Source organism: Myotis nattereri (genome assembly GCF_964212035.1).
Source record: "Myotis nattereri genome assembly, chromosome: 9".
Taxonomy (NCBI): domain Eukaryota; kingdom Metazoa; phylum Chordata; class Mammalia; order Chiroptera; family Vespertilionidae; genus Myotis; species Myotis nattereri.
This window is the reverse complement of record NC_138084.1, coordinates 46351117-46373437: the sequence shown is the minus strand read 5'-3', so window position 1 is coordinate 46373437 and position 22321 is coordinate 46351117. Positions and strand designations below refer to the sequence as shown.

The window sequence follows — 22321 nt, the reverse complement described above, 5'->3', positions numbered from 1 at the left end:
GGGTACCAAGGGCAAGAGCAAAGTGGAACTCGGGGCCTGCCTTAGAGGACCGTCTCCCAGCCTGGCACAGAGTAGGTGACCAGGGAGTGTTAGATGAGTGAACATATTCTCTTTTCTAGCCTTTCCCCTTTTCTGAAGATGGATATTTAATCACTCATACCTTAGTATGACTTAATTAAAAAATTTACTCCTTCTCTAAGACATTTGACCTTAAAGAAGAAAACAGATTTGGAAGCGGTTTTAAAGGGCCAATAGAGCCCTAGCCGGTTTGGCTCAGTGGATAGAGCATCGGCCTGTGGATTGAAGGGTCCTGGGTTCAATTCCGGTCAAGGGCACATGTCCGGGTTGCGAGCTCAATCCCCAGTAGGAGCAGCACAGCAGAGAGAATGACCAAAGAATATGCCCCAGCATGAGGGCCAAGGGGCTGGAGATGAAAGCAGGCCAGGGTGCAGGGCCTGAGGGGGTGTGCAGGAGGCAGCTGATCAATGATTCTCTCTCATCACTGATGTTTCTATCACTCTCTCCCTTCCTCTCTGAAGTCAATAAAAAAAAATATTTTTTAAAATAAAGGGCCAATAGTCATCCCCCATTATACTTTATCCATACACCTGTATGGTGGAATTTCAGCACCTGAGTTAAGCCACACCTGAGGCTAGGGGACCTGTTCAAATCTCCCACAGGCACATGCGACAGAAACTGAGTCAGAACTGAGCCACCAGCACCCCCTGGACAGCTAGGCGTCATGCTGAGTGTGAGACGTGAACTCTCTGTACAGGGGTGGGGAGTGGGGTGCATTGAGGCCCCTCACCCTCGTACTGCAGGTTGCCAAGGTGCAGGATGGAGGCCAGGAGCTTCGAGATCTCCCAGTTCTCTGTGTCAGTGAACATGAGCACCTTCATGGCGGAGCGGATGTTGGCATACTCCTGGCTGTCCTCGCGGCCCTCGCAGGTTATGCAGTTGCCCTGGTGGGCAGGAGGGAGAGAGTGGGTGAAGGAGGGCATGGGGGGGGGGCCCTCACTGCCCGGCCAAGCAGCCTGGCTCCGGGCACCATGACTCTCAGGAAGGCTAGCAAGCTCCCACGTGGGCTGCTCGGGAACACATCTCCTCCGTCTGGAAACCCCGGATGCCCCATTTCCCATGAGTAAGAGGCCTGGGTCACTGACGCCAGGCCTGGCCCATCACCCTGCCTGCAGGCACAGCACCAGGGCCCTGCCGTGCTCCCCTCTATCCAGGGACACCCACCCTCAGGGCCTTGAACCCCTCACCGGGTGCAGCCTGGGGTGAAGGAGCATTGGCAGGGCCTGCCCCATTGTGTGTGCCTGTAGACCCGAGTGTGTGTGTGTGTGTCTGTGTGTGTGTGTGTGTGTGCACGTTACACCTACCACACATACATGCACCTTCGTTGTCCCACATCCCTCAGGTGCCATTGCCCACACTTGTGTCCACACGGCTCAGCCCATCTCCAGGCAACCAGCCATCAGGTCTCCCCAGGACTAAGGAAGCTGGTGCCCCACAAGGCAGCCTGCTGTGTGGTAGCAATGGCCCTGGGTCCACTTCTCCTTGGTGGCCTGCCAGCAGCAAGAGGCTGGCACCAGAGCCCCGTAATCAGCGAGCCCTCGGGTATGAAGCCACCGTGTCCTGCACCCTGCACTCCTGGGGGCCTGGCAGAGGCCCCAGTCTTTAAGTCTTTACACTACACTAGTACAGTATATGTGTACAGGCGGGCTCGTGTGTGTGTGTGTGTGTGTGTGTGTGTGTGTGTCCCTGGGTCTGGGACGTCTACACACATTTACGTGTGTCTGTGGGGAGAATTTGCCTAGATGTGTGTGCAAGCGGGGGTGTACCCAACGTGGGGAACAGGCCTTAGGGCACACACAAGCCCAGGGTGGGCTGGGGGTGGGGCCGGCGAGAGGATGGGAGAAAGTCCATGTGGAAATTCCCACCCACCCGGCCTAGGGCTGGGGAGGGGCTGGATGGGCTGACCCCGGCCTCACTGGCATGGCTGCCCCCTCCCTGGATGCCCCGCCTGGACCTCACCATAGCCAAGTAGTTGTAGTCGGTGGCCTGGCCCAGGCCCAGCTTCTTCTTCTGGTCCTCGCCCATGCCCGCCAGCATGCAGTAGAACACGTGGTAGTTCCTCTCGTCAGGCGCCTGAAAACGGGGCACAGGTGTTGGGGGCAGGAGCACAGGGGGAGGCCGCCAGGAACCAATCAGGAAGCCTGGCCACACGGTTTGCTGTTAGAACAAGTGGCTTCTCTGAAAAAGCTCCCCTGGTGGTTCCATGGTGGGTTTCGGGCATGCAAGCAGGCAGCCGCCGAGGGACTGAGGCTATTCGGACGCGTGAATCCCACACAGCACTGCGGCTCGGGGCTCTGTGAGGGACAGCTCTGCCCCCGGGCCTGGGCCCACCTGGCGACAGACGCGCGACTTCTCCAGCAGGTACTGCTCGATCTTGGCGCCCTCGATGGCACCCCGCTTGTTGAAGTGGATGTCAATGTACTTCCCGAAGCGGCTTGAGTTGTCGTTGCGAATGGTCTTGGCATTCCCGAAGGCTTCAGGGTGGGCAGAGGGTCACGGGCACGGTCAGCCCCCGCCCCGCCGCCCAGCCCTCCCCTGCGGCCCTGGCCCTACCTTCCAGGATGGGGGTGGCCTCCAGCACCTGCTGCTCGATCCACGAGTGCTGCCCACTGATGGCCGCCAGGAACTGCAGGATCAGCTTCGTGCTCTCTGTCTTCCCTGCCCCAGACTCCCCACTGCAGACACCCAGGCACAGGCAGGGCCTGTCACAGTCTGCGTTGTCCCCCTCCTCTTAGCGCGTCAGCCCAAGCTGCTTCCCCTACGAGTCCTCCCCCGTCTGTGTAATGGGCGGACAATAGAGACCTTCCAGGGCTGGGAAGGCTAGAGGAGTTCATTGCTCTGCCACAACCAGAGGTTACTTTCCTCCCCCTTCATTCCGACATGCACACCCCTCCCTCCCTACTGGCCATATAGAATGGCACATATTATATTCTGGATCGTGCGTTGTCCTTTTACCCTCTGCCCAAGAGAGAACAGGATCCTGAGCTTTCCACTGACCATAACTTAATAGGAGCCAGCAGTCAATTCTAGTAAGGTTGGTCTCAAAAGCTAACATGAGCTTGGGTCGCATTAATAGAGATATAAGACCTGGGAAAGGGGAGGTGATTCTCTATACTACGAGACATTAGCAGGAGCACATAGCTAGTGCTCTTGGGGTTAAGCCTGGACCTCCACCCTGGTGCTGGGCCGCCCACCTGATGATGCAGCACTGGTCACGGCTGTTTCGTTTCATGTTGAAGTAGCAGTTGTCGGCAATGGCAAAGATGTGCGGGGGCATCTCCCCGATCTTCTTGTTGGTGTACTGGCGGATGTGCTCTGGCGAGTAGATGGAGAGCAGCTGGTAGGGGTTCACAGCCACCAGGATGGAGCCCGTGTACGTCTGTGGAGAGCAAGGGCCAGGGAGCTCACCGCTGCCCCCGTGGGAGGCTCTGACCCCAGAAGCTCTCAGGTTCTGTCTGCTCCCTCCCTCCGGAAGGGACAGCACTGGCTTTGGAGCCTGGTGGCTCTGGTGCCAGAATCCCGTCTCCCTATGGCCTGGGGAGGGGGGGGTCTTCAGAGGAGCACTGGGCCTGGCTCAGAGGAGGTGTCAGGGACATTTGATGAAGGGAGGAAGGAAGTGAGGAGAGAGGGAGAAAGGGTTTCTGAGCCTTGATTTCTTTATCGTCATCTGTAAAATGGGCATAAATCAACTGTTTATGAAAATGAAAGAAAATTCCTAGCACACTGTAGGTACTCCTCAAATGCTGGCTCCCACCTTTGCCCCCCGGCCCCGCAGCCCGAACTTTTAGAGTGGAATTCTAAACTGGACCTTTCTAGAACAGAGGGAGGGGAACCAGGCCACAGAAGCTGAAGGGGCGAGCGGGTGTGGCTGGGTTGGGTGGGCCTCAGTCCCTGCAGCACTGCCCCTGAGCTTGGGGACGGGGCACCTCCAGACATCCTGGCAGTGCAGGCTCAGGGCCAGGGGCCCCTCCAAGAGCCTCTGTCTGTGGGCTCCCCGCTTAGTGCACAGAGCGCCCAACTGTGCAAAATGTCCTGCTGTGGGCTTGGCCCTGCCACTCAGGGGACAACAAGCCACCAGGACACAGTGAAGCACCCAGGGCTACTCCTCCCTCCTCCTGCCCCTCCCCACCCCACCCCGAAAGTACCAGGCCCAGCCTGTAATTGGCGATAAATGTGTTGACATCTGGGCCTGGACAGGCTGAAGAAAGATGTGACCTCACAGGGAGGTGACAGTCCGCCATTCCCGCCCGCCTAGGCCTCCGTGCCCCCCAGCAGCCTCAGCCCGAGTGGCCATGCAGGAAAGGCATTGCTGCGGGCAGGGAAAACGCCCACCCGGGGCCAGGTGTGGCCACTGGAAGCCCTGGGCTGGGAGCCTGACACCCGGGCTCCAGTCCCGGCTCTGCCCACCCTGGACCACCCTTCTCTGGGGCCTGGAGGACTCTCTCCCTCCAGGCTCTTCCTTCAAGCAGCCTGAGCCAGAGCGGCTGAGCCTCACCCCACTGTCCAGCTGACCGTGGGCAGGAGCCCCAGCAGGAAGAGATGGGGCAGGACGCGGACAGGGAAGGAGGCTGGAGAGGAGCGGCCAGGCCAAGCACCATGGAGAGCTGGGTGGCTCTGTGCCACACTCACCCGCCCGCACAGCTGGTCTGAAGTTGGAAGGTGGGAGAGAAGGTCCTTCTCCACCAACAACCCCACCAGCCCAGGGCTGGGCTGACTGCTCAGAGCAGAACCTGCCGACCCGACCCGCAGCCCGGGACCCCCTCAGCCATCCTCCCCCACAGCTCAGCCCTGCCCAGCGGTGGGAGCCAGCTGGACTCTGGGCCCCGGGGGGTGAGTGGCCATAAGGAGCATCTCTGGCAGAGCATCACTTTGAGTCTCCAGCCTGCGTTTGCTCATCTGTAAAGGGGAGTGGTTAACATCTACCTCCCAGGCTGTTGTAAAGACCAAAGAGCATGACTTTTGCAGGTGCCTGGTGTAGAGCGGCTGCCCTAGGTGCCCCTTCCTTCCTCCTTATACCCCCTTAAAGCATCTGCTCACCCGCCTGGCCCCTGAGCACCACGTGGCATGAGGCTGGCTCCATGCAGCACTGTGTCTGAGGTACACGGACCGCTGACAGCCCATCCCTGGGGGCCGTGGAGGGAAAGCCTGGGGCTCTGGGAGCTCGAGGACCCCCGTGAATTCCTCGAGGTAGGGTGGGGAAAGGTCTCTCAGTGAGAATCGAGCATGAAAGGGCATGGCATTTGGGAGAAAGGTCGCCCTGCAGCTGCAGGGAGAGGGGCGGCTGCTGCAGAGGCTGCAGGCAGAGACGGTATTTCAGATCTAATTTCAGTCAAAAGGGAGCCAGACAGAGGTGGTCTGAGAGCTGGGTCTGTGACTGGGTGGGGCAGGGGCAGTGCCAGAGGCCCTGGGCTTGCTGAGACCCCAGGAGCACCTTCCTGGGGCTGCGCCCTGCCCCCTCCTCCCATCAGGGCTCCATGGCCTCTCCACTGGGCCCTCCTGGGCACCAGGCCCTCAGTCCCCTGCCTCTTGGGTGTCCACACTGACGTCCACCAGCCTGTCCAGACCAGACCTCCTCTCCCTTCCAAGGGGCTCCTCCTCAGCCTCCCAGCTCGGCCCACACGCCACCACCACCCTTCCCCAGGCAGAGCAGGGCCTGGGCCCTCCCTCCACACCTCTCGCTCCTGCATACAGCCACCCCCCTCCTGGCCAAGCACCTCCCTGCTGGGCTCCCAGGTTCCACCCTGTCCACTCCCATCTACCCTCCATTGCGAGCAGGGTCAGCTTTTAAACAACCTGAGCGTGTCATCCCCTCCTGAAAACCCTCAGCCGGTTTCCTGTGGCCTCAGGACAAAGTCCATATCCTGTCCCTGCCCACAAGACCCCGAGCCCGGCCCTCACAGCCTGGCCCTCACCAGCCCCATCCCACAGCCAGAGGTGCCCTCCATATTAAACACCTCAGTTAAAAGCCCCACACTCCAACCCCTGCCCCTTCACCTAGCGAACTCCTGTTCATCCTTCCAGGCCAAGCTGAGAGGGCCTGCAGGAAGCCGCGCCCTCCTGTGTCCCCAGCACAGCTCACACCGGGACTCCACTTGGTCCACCTGACTCCGCTATAGCTCTGGTCCGCTCTCCCCTACACCCTGCACAGCACGCAGGGCTCTCAGCAAATGCTTACTGACTAACGGAAAGAGTGACTACATTAATGGGTGATGAAAGTCCCTGCTGCCCAGGAAAAAGCAGGGAAGGGAGCTCGGGGGACAGGCCTGTCAGCAACACTGAGGCAGCCCTACCTATGCTGACGGGAAGGATGGCCCAGACATGTGGCCAGTGGAAAAGCATGGAACAGTTTGGGGGCAATGTTACCATCATAGACAAAAATTTTTAATTGTGTAACACATTTTATATCATATATATTTTAGAGGCCCAGTGCACGAAATTCATGCACTGTGGGGGTGATCCCTCAGCCTGGCCTGGGCCCTCTCACAGTCCGGGACCCCTCAGGGGGTGTCCGCCTGCTGGCTTAGGTCCAATCCCTCTCACAGCCTGCAGTCCAGGGCTCTCGCAGTGCGGGACCCCTTGCTCCTTACTGCCTGCCTGCAGTGGAGGCGGGAGAGGCTCCCACCGCTGCCCCTGTGCTCGCTGGGCTTCTGACTGAGCAGTGCTCCACCTGTGGGAGCACACTGACCACCAGGGGGCAGCTCCTGCATTGAGCGTCTGCCCCCTGGTGGCCAGTGCGTGTCATAGTGACTGGTCATTCCACCGGTCATTCCGCTGGTCGTTACAGTGTTCAGTCGATTTGTGTATTAGGGTTTTATTATATAGGATACACATATACAGTCAGCCCTCTATATCCACAGATTCCCCATCTATGGATTCAACCAACCATGAGTCAAAAATATGCAGCAAAAGTTACGTTGTTGCTGACATACTGTGTAGTTAGGCCAATGATGATTGGGTCTGAACTGAACATGTATAGATTTTTTTCCTTGTCATTATTCCCTAAACAATAACAACTATTTACATAGCATTTACATTGTATTAGGTACCATTAGAGATTATTTAAAGCAGCGGCTGCCAACCGGTGGTCCACAGACCACTGGTGCTCCGTGAGGTCTGAACGGTTGGTGACCACTGATTTAAAGAATACAGGAGGGGGTGCATGGGTGATATGCAAATACCACACCCTTTCATCTAAGGGATTTGAGCATCCACGGATTTGGGTATTGACTGGTGGTCCTGGAACCAATCCCCTGTGCACACTGGAGGATCGATTGGAAATTAATGGCAGTGGTTCTCTGTGTGGCAGAAGGAAAACGTTCTAATCTGTAGCACGGACACCCATTTCAAAATAAATAATAAAAACAAGGCCGCTTCCTTCGGTGAGAGGACCCTCCCCCGCAGAAGGGCAAGGACACTCCACCTGACGGGAAGGTCCCGTTGGGCGCAGGGCTTCGCAGCTCCACAGCATCTCCCCTCACCTCCTCAGAAGGCCGCTGAGAAGCGTAGTCACGCTCCCTTCTCAGAAGGGAGAACTGCGCCTCCAGGAAGGAGAGGGGCTTCGAGATCACACAGCAGAGAAGCAGGGAGTGGGATGAGCAAGGGACCTGGGCCCAGAGCCCCAGCTCTAGCTCTAGCTCTCCCACCTGGACCTCCCCCAATCTCAGGATGCACCTGCGGGACTGTGGAGCTGGCGGTGGGGAGGAGAAGCAAGAGGCTTGCCACTGCCGGCTTGAGACCAGGCCTGCCTGCCCCTCTCTGGGCCTCGTGCCCATCCATCCCCTGACACTGCTTCCCGAGCCCTCTGGCCTCTCTCTCCGAGAGTCCACAGTCAGCAGACAGTGACTGCCCACTTGCCCAGTGCAGGCCTCTTACTCAAGTCTCAGTAATAAAACCTGCCCTGTGGGGCCCTGGGCTGGGCTGGAGGACAGATAAGGATGATTCCCAAGCCCCAACACAGCACACAAGGTCCCTAGGGGCCTCCAGGTCCCCAGGGGAAGATCAGGGGGCCTCCCCGAGGCCAGAGATACCACCCCCAAGATGTGGCAGGAATCCATTTTACCTCAAGCTCCACCTCCTCCAGGAAGCCCTCAGGCCTGCCAGCCTGCAGCCTCTACCTTAGCAGACCATGAATACCCAAACACATCCTGGGGCACACATACCTCCCCAGAGTCACAGAGGTGCCACCCAAGAGATTCCTCATTGCACCGGAGGGAAGGCTGTGACCAGAGTGCCAGAGGTTCCCCAAAGGCCGCTTGCCAAGACCGGGTGCAGGCCTCCCAGACCTCTGTTCAACATCAGGAAGTCCTGGTCCCTATCAGCCCTGCCACCTGTTCCCTGCAGAACCCAGGGACAGCCCCTGGCCTCTGGGTCCCCAATGAGAGATTGCCAGGTGTCCTCGGAGGGCCCCCTCCTATTGGGGTGCCTGGGCCGATTTGTGGCCCGGGTACTGTCTGTCCCGCGGGCTCCTGGGGGCGGGCCAGCTGGAGCAGGCAAGCCCAGGGCAGACAGTCAGGGACAGGGTGTCCCCCGCTCATGGCTGTGAGCAGTGCGGTAATCTGAGGAAATCCGGGGTGTGCGGGGCTGTGCCCAGGGTAACCCAAGCCATGAAGTGACCAGGGTTGCCATGGTGAGGGACAGGTACGATTTCTGAGTGGGACAACGGCCCGGCCCAGCTGCTTCTTCAGACCCTGCTCTCCTCCACATCACCCACCCAGTCACAGAACCGTGGAGCCACCAAGTCCAGAAACTCCCTTGAACCCTAAAGCTCTTGAGCACGACTTCCCAGACACCCAGAATCTGAGGCCCATGGACGAGAAGGCTGGGGCCTTCCAGGGGCCATGGCTTGGTTTTCTGACCGGAGCCTCAGAATGAAGGCAGCTCCGTCCCCTGTCCCCTCCCTGCCCCCTCTCCCTCACCCAGAAAAGGGGTCAGAAAGGTTACTAGTGACTCTTCCGATGAGGCAGATGGTGCAGATCCCGGGATTTTCTGGAGAATCTACCGCCTCTGGAATGGTTTTCTTTGACCCCTAGTCAGCCTTCTGAAGACGCAATGTCCAGCCGCTTTCTCCGCCAGCTGCCAGCCAATCACAAGCAGGATTCACTGACCCTGGGACTCGGAAGTTCCCCCCCACCGCAGCCCTTCTGAACCCGCCTTCGCCTTTTTCCTTGATTCAGTCTACGAACCAACTGCCTCCCACGTGAGCAACCAGTTCGTCTGCAAAATCACTGAACTGTGTAAAATAACCACCTCCAGGCCTCAGAGTGATTCTCAGACACGGTCTGCAGGGTCCACGGTGGAGACACCTCCCACCTCCCTCAGCTCCTAGCTGGGAGGGGCCCGGCCTCCTGGCAGGAGGGTGGGTCAGGAAATGGCTCTGGCAGTGACCTCGGGCGGGTGGGCACCTCCCTGCTGCATCCAGACTCAGTGCCAGCCTCCACTCAGCCTGAGGGAGTGGCCACGGAGAGCCCTGGACCCCGCGGTGTCCACCTGCCACCCAGGGAGAGGAGCAAGGGGGGGACTGCCAATGACTGGGGTGCAGACACCAGTGGGCCCTCAGGGGAATCTCTGGCCTTGGCTTGAATTCTAGCCCCACCCCCTGTCAGTGCAAAGGGCTCCCTGTGAAAGCCGCTTGCTGTGCCTGCGCCAGGGGTGGATGCCAAGGGCCCAGACACAGCCTCTCCTTGGGAGCCTGAAGCCCCAGAGGCACCCAGCGTGGGGAGGGTGGCAGAGGGCCTCCCAGCAGCTCTGGGGCCACAGTGCCCGGGCTTCTAAGGGGATGGGCCCCTCGCCCAGAGAGCTCCTTGCTGTGATTCCTCAGGGGCAACCCCTGGCTCCCCTTCATGGTCCTGACAACCTGAACGACCCTGTGCCACTCACTCACCAGGCGTGGTCCTGTCTCCGCCTCTAGGCATGCAGTGCCCTTCCCTGAATGCCATCTCTACCAGCCAGCCTCACCCACCTCCAGGAGCCCCACCACTCTCCCCGAGCTGGGAGTGACACCTCCCTCCTGCAAATCCCTCGGAACCTTCTCCGCACTTCTCCCAAGCACTTGTCACCCCACAGCCCCCTGAGCATGCCCTCCATACCAGCCTGCCCAGGGCCTGGGGACTGGCCTCGGGGGCTCCCTCCACTCTCTCCCTGCACACTGCTGTGAGCCTGGCTAAACCTCGTGGGGTGTCAGTCTTCCTGTCTGTAAAATGGGACTATTGGAGTAGATCCACAGTTGTAAGTGTGGCCCAAAGACCTCTGAGGGTCCCCAGACACTTTTAGAAAGTCCACCAAGTCTTTCTTTTCCACCTGCATATCAGTGAGGCCAGATTTTCTTCATATACTTTAACTAAAACATCAGCCTGGATGCAGAGCAGATATGAGAATCCAGTTGTCTTCTGTTAAAGCCAGACATTAAGGATATTTGAAAATATTGTACAACAATGTCACTCATCTCATTATCTCTTTTTTTTTTTTTTTTGCAAATATAGTTCTTTTTCATAACAATATGTTATCTTGTCATGGATTTTTATGGTTATTTTTAAATGAATTAATAAAATGTTTGAAGTTTCCCGGTTTTAATTTCTAATGTGGTAAATATCAGTAGACATTACTCACATAAACACACTTTGGGGTCCTCAATAATTTCTTTTTTTGGTTAATCCTCACCCGAGGGTATTTTTCCATTGATTTTTAGGGAGAGTGGAAGAAAGAGAAGACAGAGGGAAACATCGATGTGAGAGAAACACAGTGATTGGCTGCCTCCGGCACGAGGCCTGACCAGGGCCAGGGCCTGCAACCAAGGTACGTGCCCTTGGCCGGAATCAAACCTGGGACCCTCTGGTCCGCAGGCCGACGCTCTATCCACTGAGCCAAACTGGCTATGTCGCCTCAATTATTTTAAGAGCACAAAGGGTTCCTGGGTCACAAAGTGTGAGAACCTCTAGTTAAATGATCTCCGTGGGCCCTTCTTGTTCTGATGGGCACTGCCCGCCCTCAACGCCCATGGGCCCCTCCTCCTCTTGGGATCAGCTCAGTCCTGTCTGGGTGAGACTGTCTTCATTTGTCTTGAGTTTCCAGGTGGAGTGTGGGGTGTAATATGGAGGTTTGGGGGAGGGGAGACAAGGAGCACGTGCCCTCCTCCATCCCCTGCCTGAGGATATGGCTCCCAACCCCTCCTCTCTTGACCTTGTGGACCCAATAGCAGGCCTGACCCCACAGCAGACCCGGGTGGGCGGGGCAGCAGCTCCCTGTCTCTGGGCAAAGCACCGAGCCTCTCACCAGCTCTGCCCTGGCTTCCCCGTGGTTCCAAGACCTACCGAGGCACATGAACCTGTGGTACAAACAGCCTCCTTCCCCAGCCACAGACCACACAGGCCACGGCCCCAAAGAGAGGATGAGCCAGCCCCAGGGGCAGGGCAGAGGGGTCCCTGGCCCGGGGCCAGCAGCAGGCCTGGCAGTCTCGGGAGTCTGGGCCCCTGGATGGCACTGGGGCCCGGGGCAGCCAGGCAGGTGGCACTCACATAGATGAGGTGGTCCCGGTAGCGGATGAGCAGGTTGCGCAGGATGCCAGCCTCATTGAGGTCCCCCAGGCGGATCATGTCCTCCACACCGTGGACCGACGTGGGGTGCATGGGCTTGATGTGCGTGGCCTTCTGCGGGGTGATCCAGTGTTCCTGCGGGAGGCACAGGGGCTTATGTCAGGGTGCGCTCCCGATCCCAGGCTGCGGGAGGATCGGGGAGAGGCCCTGGACGGAAGGGAACCCCCAGTCCATGCGACCCTGCTAAGGGTTTTGTTCTCTTTATTCTCTTCCTCAGCCAAACGCCATCCGTACTAACAGGTTTGAGTCTATGAGGACGGTACTTCCCACCCCAACCCCCAGGGGCCTCTCCTCCTCCTCTTAGGGATTCTCTCGACAGACCTCAGAGGCAGGTAGGCAGGCCAGGGACTGTGGCCCCATAGGTTGTCATAAAGGGGATGAGGGTCCCCCAGTCACGTTGTGGGATGGGATGGAAAGTGTAATACTTGGAGTTAGCCTTGGCTTCCAATCTAGACTCCGGTAAACACATGCACAAAAAGTAACTTCAGAGAGTTCCAGGGATAAAGCAACAGGCACAGAGCATGGAGAGCCACTGGGGGACCGACGTTAGACAATGTGGTCAGGGGCCACCTCTCCGAGGAGGGGGTAGTTAAGCTCAGACCTGAATGATAAGAAAGAGACCCTGTAAGATGTGGGAATCCTTTTCCCTGGCCGGTTTTGCTCGGTGGATAAAGCGTCGGCCTGGGGACTGAGAGGTCCTGGGTTCGATTCCAGTCAAGGGCATGTACGTTGGTTGCAGGCACAACCCCAGTGAGGGGTGTGCAGGAGGCAGCTGATCGATGTTTCTCTCTCATCGATGTTTCTACTCTCTGTCCCTCTCCCTTCCTCTCTGTGGAAAATCAATAAAATATATTTTTTAAAAAAAAGATGTGGGAGTCCCCACGAGAGGAAATTCCAGGTCCAGAGAACGGCACATGCACAGGCTGAGGCTGGTGATGGAGGGTGGGAGCAGTGGAGATGGGGAGAAGTGGACCCATTCGGGGTGTATTTCATGGGTTTGATGCCCGTGGAGCCTGGGCGCTTTCACTACTGAGCAGAAGCAGAAACAGGACAGGTTGCCCTCCGGCTCCCCTCCTCTTCCCTGCAATATTCCCTGCTGCCACCGGGTGGCAGGCGGTGGAGCATCTGGCCAACAGCATTGACTCTCAACAAACTAGCAAAGCCCAGGTTTCCTCCCAGCGCTGAAAGCCTCTCCCCCGCTCCCTCCCCCTCACCCCTCACCTTCCCCCTAGTCTCCAGCACCTTCTCCTCACAATGCCAGCCCTCCAGGGAAGTGAGTCTGACCTGTGCTCTGGGGTGTAGCCACAGCCTGAGTCAAGCCCCCACAGACCTCTGGGGCCCCCTCCCTCCTCCCAAATGCCAGAACCTGGGAGCCTCAGGACCTGGCAGGAACCTGACTTTGGGGTCCCTCTGCCACCTTCCAGCTCAAGCCTCCGACTTGCTGAGCAGGTGTGATGGACAAGTCACGATTCTCCTCCAGGTCCCCTCCGGGAGAACCAGCCCCTGTGGCTAGATGCTAGCAGGAAACTTCTTAGCAGGAATCTGGGCATCGCCGCCCACCCCATCCCATCTCACCCCCAATCCAACTGGTCATCACTCCTACCCACTCAATCCTCTAAAGCGCCCTCCTCGCCAACCTCAAGCCCCTATGCTGATCCTGATCCGGAACACCAGCTCTCACTTGGTCCCTGCCCCCTGCAGTCCTCCACCTCCCTCCAGTCCTCCCCTCCCACCCCTCACCCCCTGGCGTTTCCTCAGGCACCAGTCTGATCCCACCACTCGGGGGCTTTCAGCGCTTCTCTGACTCCCCCACACACGTGCTCTTCAGCCTGGCGTTCAAGGGCCAGCGTGAGCCGGACACCAGGACCGCCAGCCTGTGCTCCAGTTACCTCTGTGCTTCCAGGCCAGGGGAGGCTGGTGGTCATGGCCCCAAACCCCTCTGTGACTGGCTCGTGCTGTCCCCTCTCCCTTCTTTCCATCAGCCTTTGAGGCTCAGCTCAGATGTTCCCCAGTTTCCAAAGCCTCCACGACACGTCTGCCCACCCTCACATGCTCCACCCGTGCCCCCCGCCCACGTCCACCGCAAGCACGGTCAGGGGCCTCCTCTGGGTCCCCACGTGGCCTGGGTCTCCCACTGTGAGGCAGTGGTCACCTGGGTTGCCACTGTCTGAGTGCAGCTCTGTCCCTGACCCACCCCCCCAACTTGCCCCAGGCTGGGCACTCCTGGGGGCCAGGCTCCCTGGCTGCGGTGTCCCATCCACAGTGCCCCCTACAGGGACCATGGCAGGGACTCGCTAATGGGCCAGTGGCCAGCTGGCGAGCACGGCGGATCAGGTCTGAATCAGAAGCAGAAGTCCTGGTCACGGGGGACCCCAGAGGTCTCCTATCCCAACCCCTCACTTCACCTGGGGGACTAGGACCAGAGCAGGGCGGTGGCCTGCACAAGGCCCTCAGAGGCTCAGGCCCAGGCCAGCCAGTGCCCACACCCTCGGTTTCCCTGGCATTTCCAGGCACCTCCTGGGCCAGGTCAGGCCCTCACGCAGCTCTCCCCGCGGCGTGAATGGGCCGGGCGGTGAGATCGAAGAACGCGCCTGGGCTTTCCAGTCCCAAGCGGAACATTCCTCTCGCCCAGGCTCCCTGTTCCTCGTAAAAGCTGATCCAGGTGGAAAATTCCCTCCGCCTGGTCCCCTCTCACTGACTGTGGGCCGGAGAGAGAGGACTCGCGGGCAAGCTGTCTGCCTTCCCCACTTGACCCCAACTCTGGGCCCATAATTACTCCCCAAACCGCTCAGCACAGAGGGAAGAGGCGACTGAGCCCCTGTGTGACCCTGTAACCTTGTTCACGTCACTGCTCCCCTGGGCCTCCACGACTTCACCTACGAAATGGGAATTAGAGCAACAGCCCCTTCTTCTTGGGGATGTTGGGAGGATTCACTGATACAATGAAGGCCGACCTTTGCTTTACTCCTGCGAGATCTACAAAGGAGCCTGGGCATTCCTCAGCCAGCGCTGGGTGTCATACTCCCTCGGGACAGAGCGACCGGCCGCGGGTTTACAGCGAGGAGTCACGCTCCAGAGGTACAGTGGCCTGTCCAGCCCAACGGCAGAGCCGAGTCTCTCCCCACCCCTTCCCGGCTGAGGCAGCACCCTCAGGTCAATGTCCACCCACAACACGGACCAAAGTGTAACCAGGGCGGAAACCAAGGCCCGGCCCTGAGAGAGAGGGGGAGGGAGCGAGAGAGACCATGGCCAATTGCAGGGACTGTGGCACGTGTGGAAAAGAGCTGGCCTGGCACTGAGCTCGGAGAGAGGGGGGCCACCTGCTCTGAGAGGGAGGGAAGGAGGTGCATCTGCCATGGGAAGGGCTTGGGCAAAGGCGGAGTGTTAGGATTCCAATGAGGGCTGCAACCATGACCTGCCATTCATCACTTATTCATTCATTCATTCAGCAGGCCTCTATGGAGAACGTTGTCTGGGCAGACCCTTTGTTGAGCTCTGGAGAACTGGATGTGAGTCACCTGGTCCCTACCCTCAAGTTGAAGAAGTCTGTGGGATGACAGGAATAAAAGAGAGGGCCTGGAGGGGTGAGGCGGGCATGAGCGTGAGAAAGGCTGGTGAAAGAGGAGGCCAGAGCCCAGGCACCCGATTCCACTGAGGCAAGCCCATCCTCCCCATCCTGCTCCACGTCAGCCAGTCATGCAGCCCCCAGTCTCAGGGCCTCAGTGGGGGGGCTGGGAGGGGACCTCTGAGATCTGGTGACACAGTTACGGGACACCATCTGACATGCAACATGACCCCGCTGAAACTCAAGCCTGCAGGCAGCGTCCCGGGGCCCCACCCTGAAGGCTGCAGGCAGGTTCGTGGGCCTGTCTGTGCTGCCAGCCCCCCTTTTGTGGCTGCAGCCAGTGGCTTCCTGGGGCGTCTGAGAACTGGAGCCTCAGGAATGACCCTGCAGGCGCTCCCAAACCCAGGGCACAAAAGGTGGTGAATGAACCTGAGCCCCAAGTGGCCACTGAGATGTTGGGAGGGGAATGGGATGCACAGAGGCCAGAGGGCCTGGGTCCTCACCCCAGCACCGTCACCTGCAGCTGTGTGACTAGTTCCCTGGCCCCTCTCTGTGCGCAGTGTCCCTGGGGGTAACAGTGGCTGCCCACTTGGCCTGTCACAGACGCTGTGAGGACCCAAAGACGGAACGGGGTCAAAGGGCTGTGCAGACCCTGATGGGGATGTCCCGGGAGCTGCAGGGGTAACAGTGATGCCCTCTCCCTCCATGTCCACTACATGGCCTCCAATGTCCTGAGCCCTCCCCTCTCCCCAGCAGAGCCTTCTGCTCCACGTTGCTGTCCTCTCCTTCTCCCCCGTCAGACTAGGAGGCTAAGACAAGGACTCAGCCCCATCTCTATTGGGCTAGAGATGAGTGCAACCCAAATTATGGTGGAACTGAATCTCTCTGAGTCCCTCACGTCCCTGCTAAGCAGCCACCCTGTTCTCTGCACCACATCTGCACGTCCCCATGCACATACACACGTGCAACACACATGCACACGTGTTCAGAGGCTTCCCCTCTGAGCCCTCATCCAGACCGTGCACCTTCCTCACACCTTTCCTTCCCTCCTCAAAGCCCCACTCTCACTACCAACTCACACTTCCCGTGTCCCTCTCCTTCAGGAGACAGAGGAGACACGGGAGGTAAAGGGTTAACCCGTCAGGCTGATTCCCAGGGGAAGTCGGGTGGACAATGAATTCACAGGATGCCTTAACCCAATAGACCAGTGGTTCTCAACCTTCCTAATGCCGTGACTCTTTAATACAGTTCCTCATGTTGTGGTGACCCCCAATTTCATTGTTACAAATGGAACATAATTAAAGCATAGTGATTAATCACAAAAACAATATGTAATTATATATGTGTTTTCTGATGGTCTTAGGCGACCCCTGTGAAAGGGTCGTTCGACCCCCAAAGGGGTCGCGACCCACAGGCTGAGAACCGCTGCAATAGAGTGAGACCAAGGGCGTTTCCAAGCTCTCACTTTCCTGGGGTGTTCTCCATGTGTGATCTCATTTGTGGGTCAACACCCTGTGACATAGTTCCTGTTATCCCCATTTTACAGAAGAAAACAGTGAGGCTCAGGAGGAAAAAAGATTTGGCAAAGCTTGCACAGCTAGTCAGTGGGCGATGGAATATGAGCCTAGTCTGTCCAACCCCGAAGCACACTGGTGTCTGAAGAGCTCCCAGCCTGGGGCACCCGCCGCCTCACCGCACATGTGCACACGCCCGCGCAGACACTTATCTCTAACAGTAGGAAGCATGGACTATGCTTGTGGACATAGAACAGGTAGCCTGGGGCAGAAGTGGAGAACTCCGGGGGGGGGGGGGGGCAGTGAGAGGTGACAGTGAGGGCACAGGCACCACCTCTACCCCCTTGAGGGGGGGGTCACTGCTTGGCGCCTACCTCAGGTCACCTGTCAGCCCGTGTCCTCCCCAGGGCATGGGGATGGGGGGAGATAGGGGGCTACTCACATTGCCCTCATCGTCCACCACCTGGATCTGCCCAGAGTCGCAGAGCTTCACCACCGCCCCGATGGGCACATCGAACTCCTGCCCGGATCTCAGGTCCATCCAGACATAGTCCCCCTGTGGGTGAGAGACATCCCAGGCCAGGTCAGCAGGGATGAGGTTCGGGCACCCCTTCCAAGCAGCCCTGTGCCCCATCCCCACCCCCACCAGAGGCTTCTGTGCCAACCACAGGAGAGGGAAGAAAAGGGTACTTGCACTTGCTGAAAGCCATTTGGTGCCAGGCCCTGGGCTGGGCATTTAGGCAATGTCATCGCCCCCCCTCTGTAGCAGCCATCACTGCCCTGATTTTACAGATGAAAAGCAGAGGCTTGGAGAGAAGAGCCGAGATCACACAGCTGGGCAGCTTCGACCCCAGGCCTGTTCCAAGCCCGGCTCTCCGAGGCTCTGCACCTCACACATGTAGAGCGGACTCACTGAGGTTTAGGTAGAAACACTGCCGGGGTCCAACCCCAGCAGGTCCAGGGGTTCCCAAAGGCGTAGACGGAGTCGGCGAAGAAGGAAGGACACGGAGACAGTGTTCAGTTGATCAGCAGCCTAGCCAGGATCTCCAGCCAGGATCTCCAGCCAAGTTCCGGTCTGGATCTCCAGAGAGGTTCTGCTTTTTATTGTCTTGTTACATCCGTATTTATACCAGTTGATTTTAATCCTGTCAATTTCTATTACAAAGGTTAGGGCGTTTCTTATCTCCATTCCAGGGAGTAAAGATTATGTAGCTTAAGCATGATTGTTTGTAGTTAAATTGATTAACTACCCGCCTGGCACTTAGTTAAGGAGTTTCATCCCCTCCCTGACTTCAGGGAAAAATCCCTACCTGGGGAAACAACCTTTCTCGGAGAGGTGACCTTGGTTAAAACACACAGTGCTAAGGGGAGCAAACATATTAAGAACAGTATGCTATATACGCCAGATCCCTTGAAACATATGCTGTGCAGATGTTTCTATCCTGCAGCGACTGTGTCAAGCAGCAAGGATGGACCGGCTTCCGGCAAAACACCAAGACACCCAAACCACATCTCCTCGGTCCTAAAGGAGGCGGCCCCACAGGACACCCGAAAGGGCCGATTCTCATGGTTGTAGTTAAGGGTTCCTCACAGTGACAGCGCTCGGGGCCAGGCCCTGTGATATGAGTTCAGTCGCACCATCTCCTGGCTTGTGGGTAGAGCCCTGACCCTGGGGGCTGGGGTGGGGGGGGGAATGGGGGGTCATGTTTGTGTCCTCGGAAGCAGCTGCCGTAGGGCCTGGCTCTCAATAGGGCACGTGGAAGCCAAATGTAAAACCCAAAGTCAGAGAAACGGACTTCGAGCCACAACTTTCCACCACGATGCAATCAACAAGCATGTATGGAGCACCTGCTGAATACACGGCACCGACTGAGCCAAATGCTGGGATCGAGCAGCGACATGGAGTCTGCACTCTGGTTGGGAGGACACAGAAAACAAAGAGCCGAGCAAGTACGTTAACTCGACCACGCTGAATGGTGGTGAGGGCTGTGAGGGAGATACGCACCGCGGTGGAGAACGGCTGAGTGGCCGATCGTAGGTGCAGTAGCCAGGGAAGCCGCTCTGTGCAGGAAATCTCTGAGCTGAGACCCAAAAGGCGAGAAGCAGCCAGACAAGGAAAGAACAAGGACAGAAATCTGGGCAGAGGGAATGACACGTGCAGAGGCCCCAAGGCAGGAAGGAACGGCAGGGAGGTCCCTGTGTCAGGACCTGAGGAGAGAGAGGTCAGTCACAGAGTGGGCACGCTCCGGGGAAGAGGGGCTCTCACTGGCCTGCAAGTAAGTGTTTGGATTTTATTCTAATCCTCATAAGAATATTCTTTTTGGTGGTTCCCAAATTCTCCAGGAGGTAGACATCCTAATAAAAATATAACTTACTATCAAGCAGCAGTTAGAAACCTAACAGCTGATAAAAACTGACTCGCAATGAAATTAGCCCATGGGAATGGCCCAGGGAAAGAGCGCTGGGCTGTGAGTCAGGAGACTGGGTTGTAGGACCCGCTTGGCCTTGGACCAGTGGCTGACCACTCGGAGCCTCGGTTTCCACATGTCCCAGTGAGAGGTGGGCTCAGTGAGTCCCAAGGTCAACTCATCACCGTTCCAACCCCCTCCGATTCACACTGGAAACAACTATTTTTCAGCCACAGCTGCCACTGTGGGTCTTTGCTTTATGGGAGGTTAGCGCGTGTTAGAGACAGGCTTCGTCCAAACCCAAGCTTTCCCTCAGAAAAAGTCAACATAATTGGAGAGCCTCTGGGAGGGGAGGAGAACTTACATGTTTACTGAGCATCTACTGTGTGCCCGGCCTGCATGGCTGCTTCCATAAACGGCCCCCTGTAACCCCCATGTCTGCTTTAGACCGGGGCCCAAGCTGAGCTTCCTGAGTGCTAGCCCTGGGGCCACCTGACACCCCCCTGCCCAGGCTGTTCTTCTTCACCTGCCCACCACCCACCTGCCTGTCCAGATCCAGAACAAATAGCATCTCTCCTTGGCCCCTCCGCACCTCCCTACTTTCCTCCTCCTCCTCCCCAACTCCTGAAGAGTTCATTCATTAATTCAGCACATATTTGCGGAGAGCCAGCTGTGGGCCAGGCCTGGGCCAGGCTTTGGGGACAGAGCAGTGACCCGGCAGAGTGCCGGGGGCAGCAGTGGCAGCCCTGAAAGCCATGGACAGGCGCTGGGCTTTTAAGTATGAAGCCAGTGGGAGGTGTTAAGCAGGAGAAAGGAGTGATGTTCAGAGCTCCACCCTGGCTGCTCTGTGGAGAATGAAGGCATCCCTTGGTGCAGCCAGCACCACGCCAGGTCATCACCACCTGAGTCCATTCCCCACCGGCCTGCGGGGCTGGGTCTGAGTCTTCATCTGTGATTCCCAGGGTCAAACGCAGGAAAGCAAAATTTGTCTCAGAGAGAGAGAGAGAGAGAGAGAGAGAGAGAGAGAGAGAGAGGGGCACACATGAGCATACAAGTGAGAGGGTGTGTGAGTATGTAAGAGAGAGCATGTGTGAGAGAGGAGGGTGTGTTGTGTGTGTGTGAGAGAGAGAGAGAGAGAGAGAGAGAGAGAGAGAGAGAGAGAGAGACAGGCTGACTGACTCCAGGACATTGCTCTGTGCTGACTCACAATGACCCCCACAATGTTTCCCTCAACCTATTTCATGGAACATCATGATAACCTTTAAGCAGGAGATTCCATCTCCGATTATCTCCACAAGGACGTCAAGAAACGTGCTCCAGTTCACACGGCCATTTTGTGGCAGAGCCAGAAATGAAGCCTAGCCCGACCAACTCCAAACCCAGGGCTTTCTCCCGACATGCCCTGGGCCCAACCCTGTGCAGCTCTGTGAGCAGAACGCAGAGCACTGATAAGGTCTCTGCCCGCAGACAATTCATGGGCCCAAAAGGCCAGCTGGACGCTTGGGCTGGGGGTAGCCAGAGGGCAAGGCTAGCTGCGTCATCTGGACCCCCCAACCCAGCTCAGAGTCTGGCACACAGAAAACCAAAATGAAAGACCTGGTGTCAGCAGGAGATGGAGGCTCAGAGAGGCTGAGCAAGGAGCGTGGGGCCACACAGCAAAGAGAAGGGACTAGAGCCACCTAACCAAGGCCTGATACCAGGAGGACAGTGACTTAAGTGTCTCTGCTTAGGTCTGGTGGACGAAAGGGGCCACACGCTGACCTGACAAGCTCAGGGGAGGCCTGCATGGGGGTCTTGCAAACTCGGAGACCTAAAGTCACCACAAAGGACGGTCTGAAATTAAACTTTAACTAAAAGCAGTGATGGTGGGCAGTTACGTCCTAGGCCGGTATCTTCCCTGACAAGGTCAACCTTTACCGTAACTGAGCCTATCTGTCTTTTTGCATCTATGGTAACATAGCCTTGAAATGTCTGGGTAGCTTGTGACTTCCCTGTGTCTGGAGCCCCTGGGGCACAACCTCATGTGCTGGGCCCCAGGACCGATACCACAGATTCCTTCATCATCATGTGAATTGTTCCTGCACCCACCTAAGTATGTGTCCATCATTTTACTTTTTATCCAATCCCAGAGGTTTCCCCCGCTTCGCTTAATCCCACCTCCTTAGTCTATCACCAATGAATTTCATGTAACCCACCTATGTCCCTCCTTTGATTGGAATGTATAAATACGGATGTAACCCTGCCATTCTCCAGAGCACTGTCTCAATTCATTGAGGTTCTGCTTCCCGACACATGTCGACAGTTTGGCTCAAATAAACTCACAAAAATTCTTTACAGGTTTCAATGGTTTTTTTATGTTAACAGTCTGAACTCGGGGAAAGAGGCTAAAATGGCAGCTAAGAGGCTTCAGGGAGAATTCTGGGGCCTGAGAACCCTGAGGCGGAAAGGCCCATGGTCCCAGGGAAGGTCCTTGGAGCGTCAGAATAGAAGGGACCCTGAGCTCCAGGTTAACCCCGCCAGACGCTCCCATCCCCATGGCCAGACTCCAGGCGTCCCCATGACTGCATCTGGCCCCATTCCTACCACCCCTCCAGGAGGGCACCCCACTGGGGACCTCACCTTGAACTGAAAACCCCACTTGCAGTGTGACACACCTCAGTGTGGCTGTGTGACTCAGGACAAGTTCCAGCTTCTCTGCTATGAATACGGGGCTGGAGCAGAGGGTCTCCCAGCCCCAGAGTGGGTACCCCAAAACCCTGGTGGGGCCCCTCAGGGAAGCAGAAGAGAGTGGGTTCAGGTCCCAGTTCCGCCACTGACACCATGTGACTTTGGGTAAGTCTGTCAGACTCTCTGGGCATCAGTGTTCACCAGCCTTAAAATGGGGAGAGGGCAGCGGCCGTGAAGGTGAGAGAGCCACGCAATGCCAGCTGTGCTGGACGTCTCCCACCTCCCGCCCAGGCAGGAGCCCCATTTCTCTTCAAGGGCCTGAGTCCCTTATGCCTCTTCCCTCCTCTGGGGCGGGGCCTGGGGCTCAGTCCCGGTTTGTGGAATGAAAAGGAGTCTGTTTCAGGACATCTCCCCCCCCCCACCCCCGTCCACCCCCCCCCACCCCCCCAAATCCTCATAATGGCTCTAGGACACTGGTTTTATTAGCCCCAGTTTCCACAG

At 57.6% G+C, this 22321-nt stretch overlaps 1 protein-coding gene across 4 annotated transcripts in view; it reads right to left on the bottom strand.

Annotated features, from left to right (window-relative positions):
• The window catches only part of MYO7A (myosin VIIA), a gene marked incomplete at its 5' end in the record, with an annotated part of 65390 nt that extends 48089 nt beyond the window's left edge, over window positions 1-17301 (bottom strand). For 3 of the 4 annotated variants that reach the window (XM_081099918.1, XM_081099919.1, XM_081099920.1), the window contains 7 exons: window positions 809-962; window positions 2038-2151; window positions 2410-2552; window positions 2632-2753; window positions 3273-3457; window positions 11589-11741; window positions 17188-17301. In XM_081099918.1, coding sequence (XP_080956044.1) covers window positions 809-962; window positions 2038-2151; window positions 2410-2552; window positions 2632-2753; window positions 3273-3457; window positions 11589-11741; window positions 17188-17286 — 970 coding nt within the window. Of the gene's footprint in view, window positions 1-808; window positions 963-2037; window positions 2152-2409; window positions 2553-2631; window positions 2754-3272; window positions 3482-11588; window positions 11742-17187 lie in introns of all 4 variants that reach the window. The other variant, XM_081099917.1, reaches the window with a different exon arrangement.
• Window positions 17302-22321: the final 5020 nt, after the last annotated feature.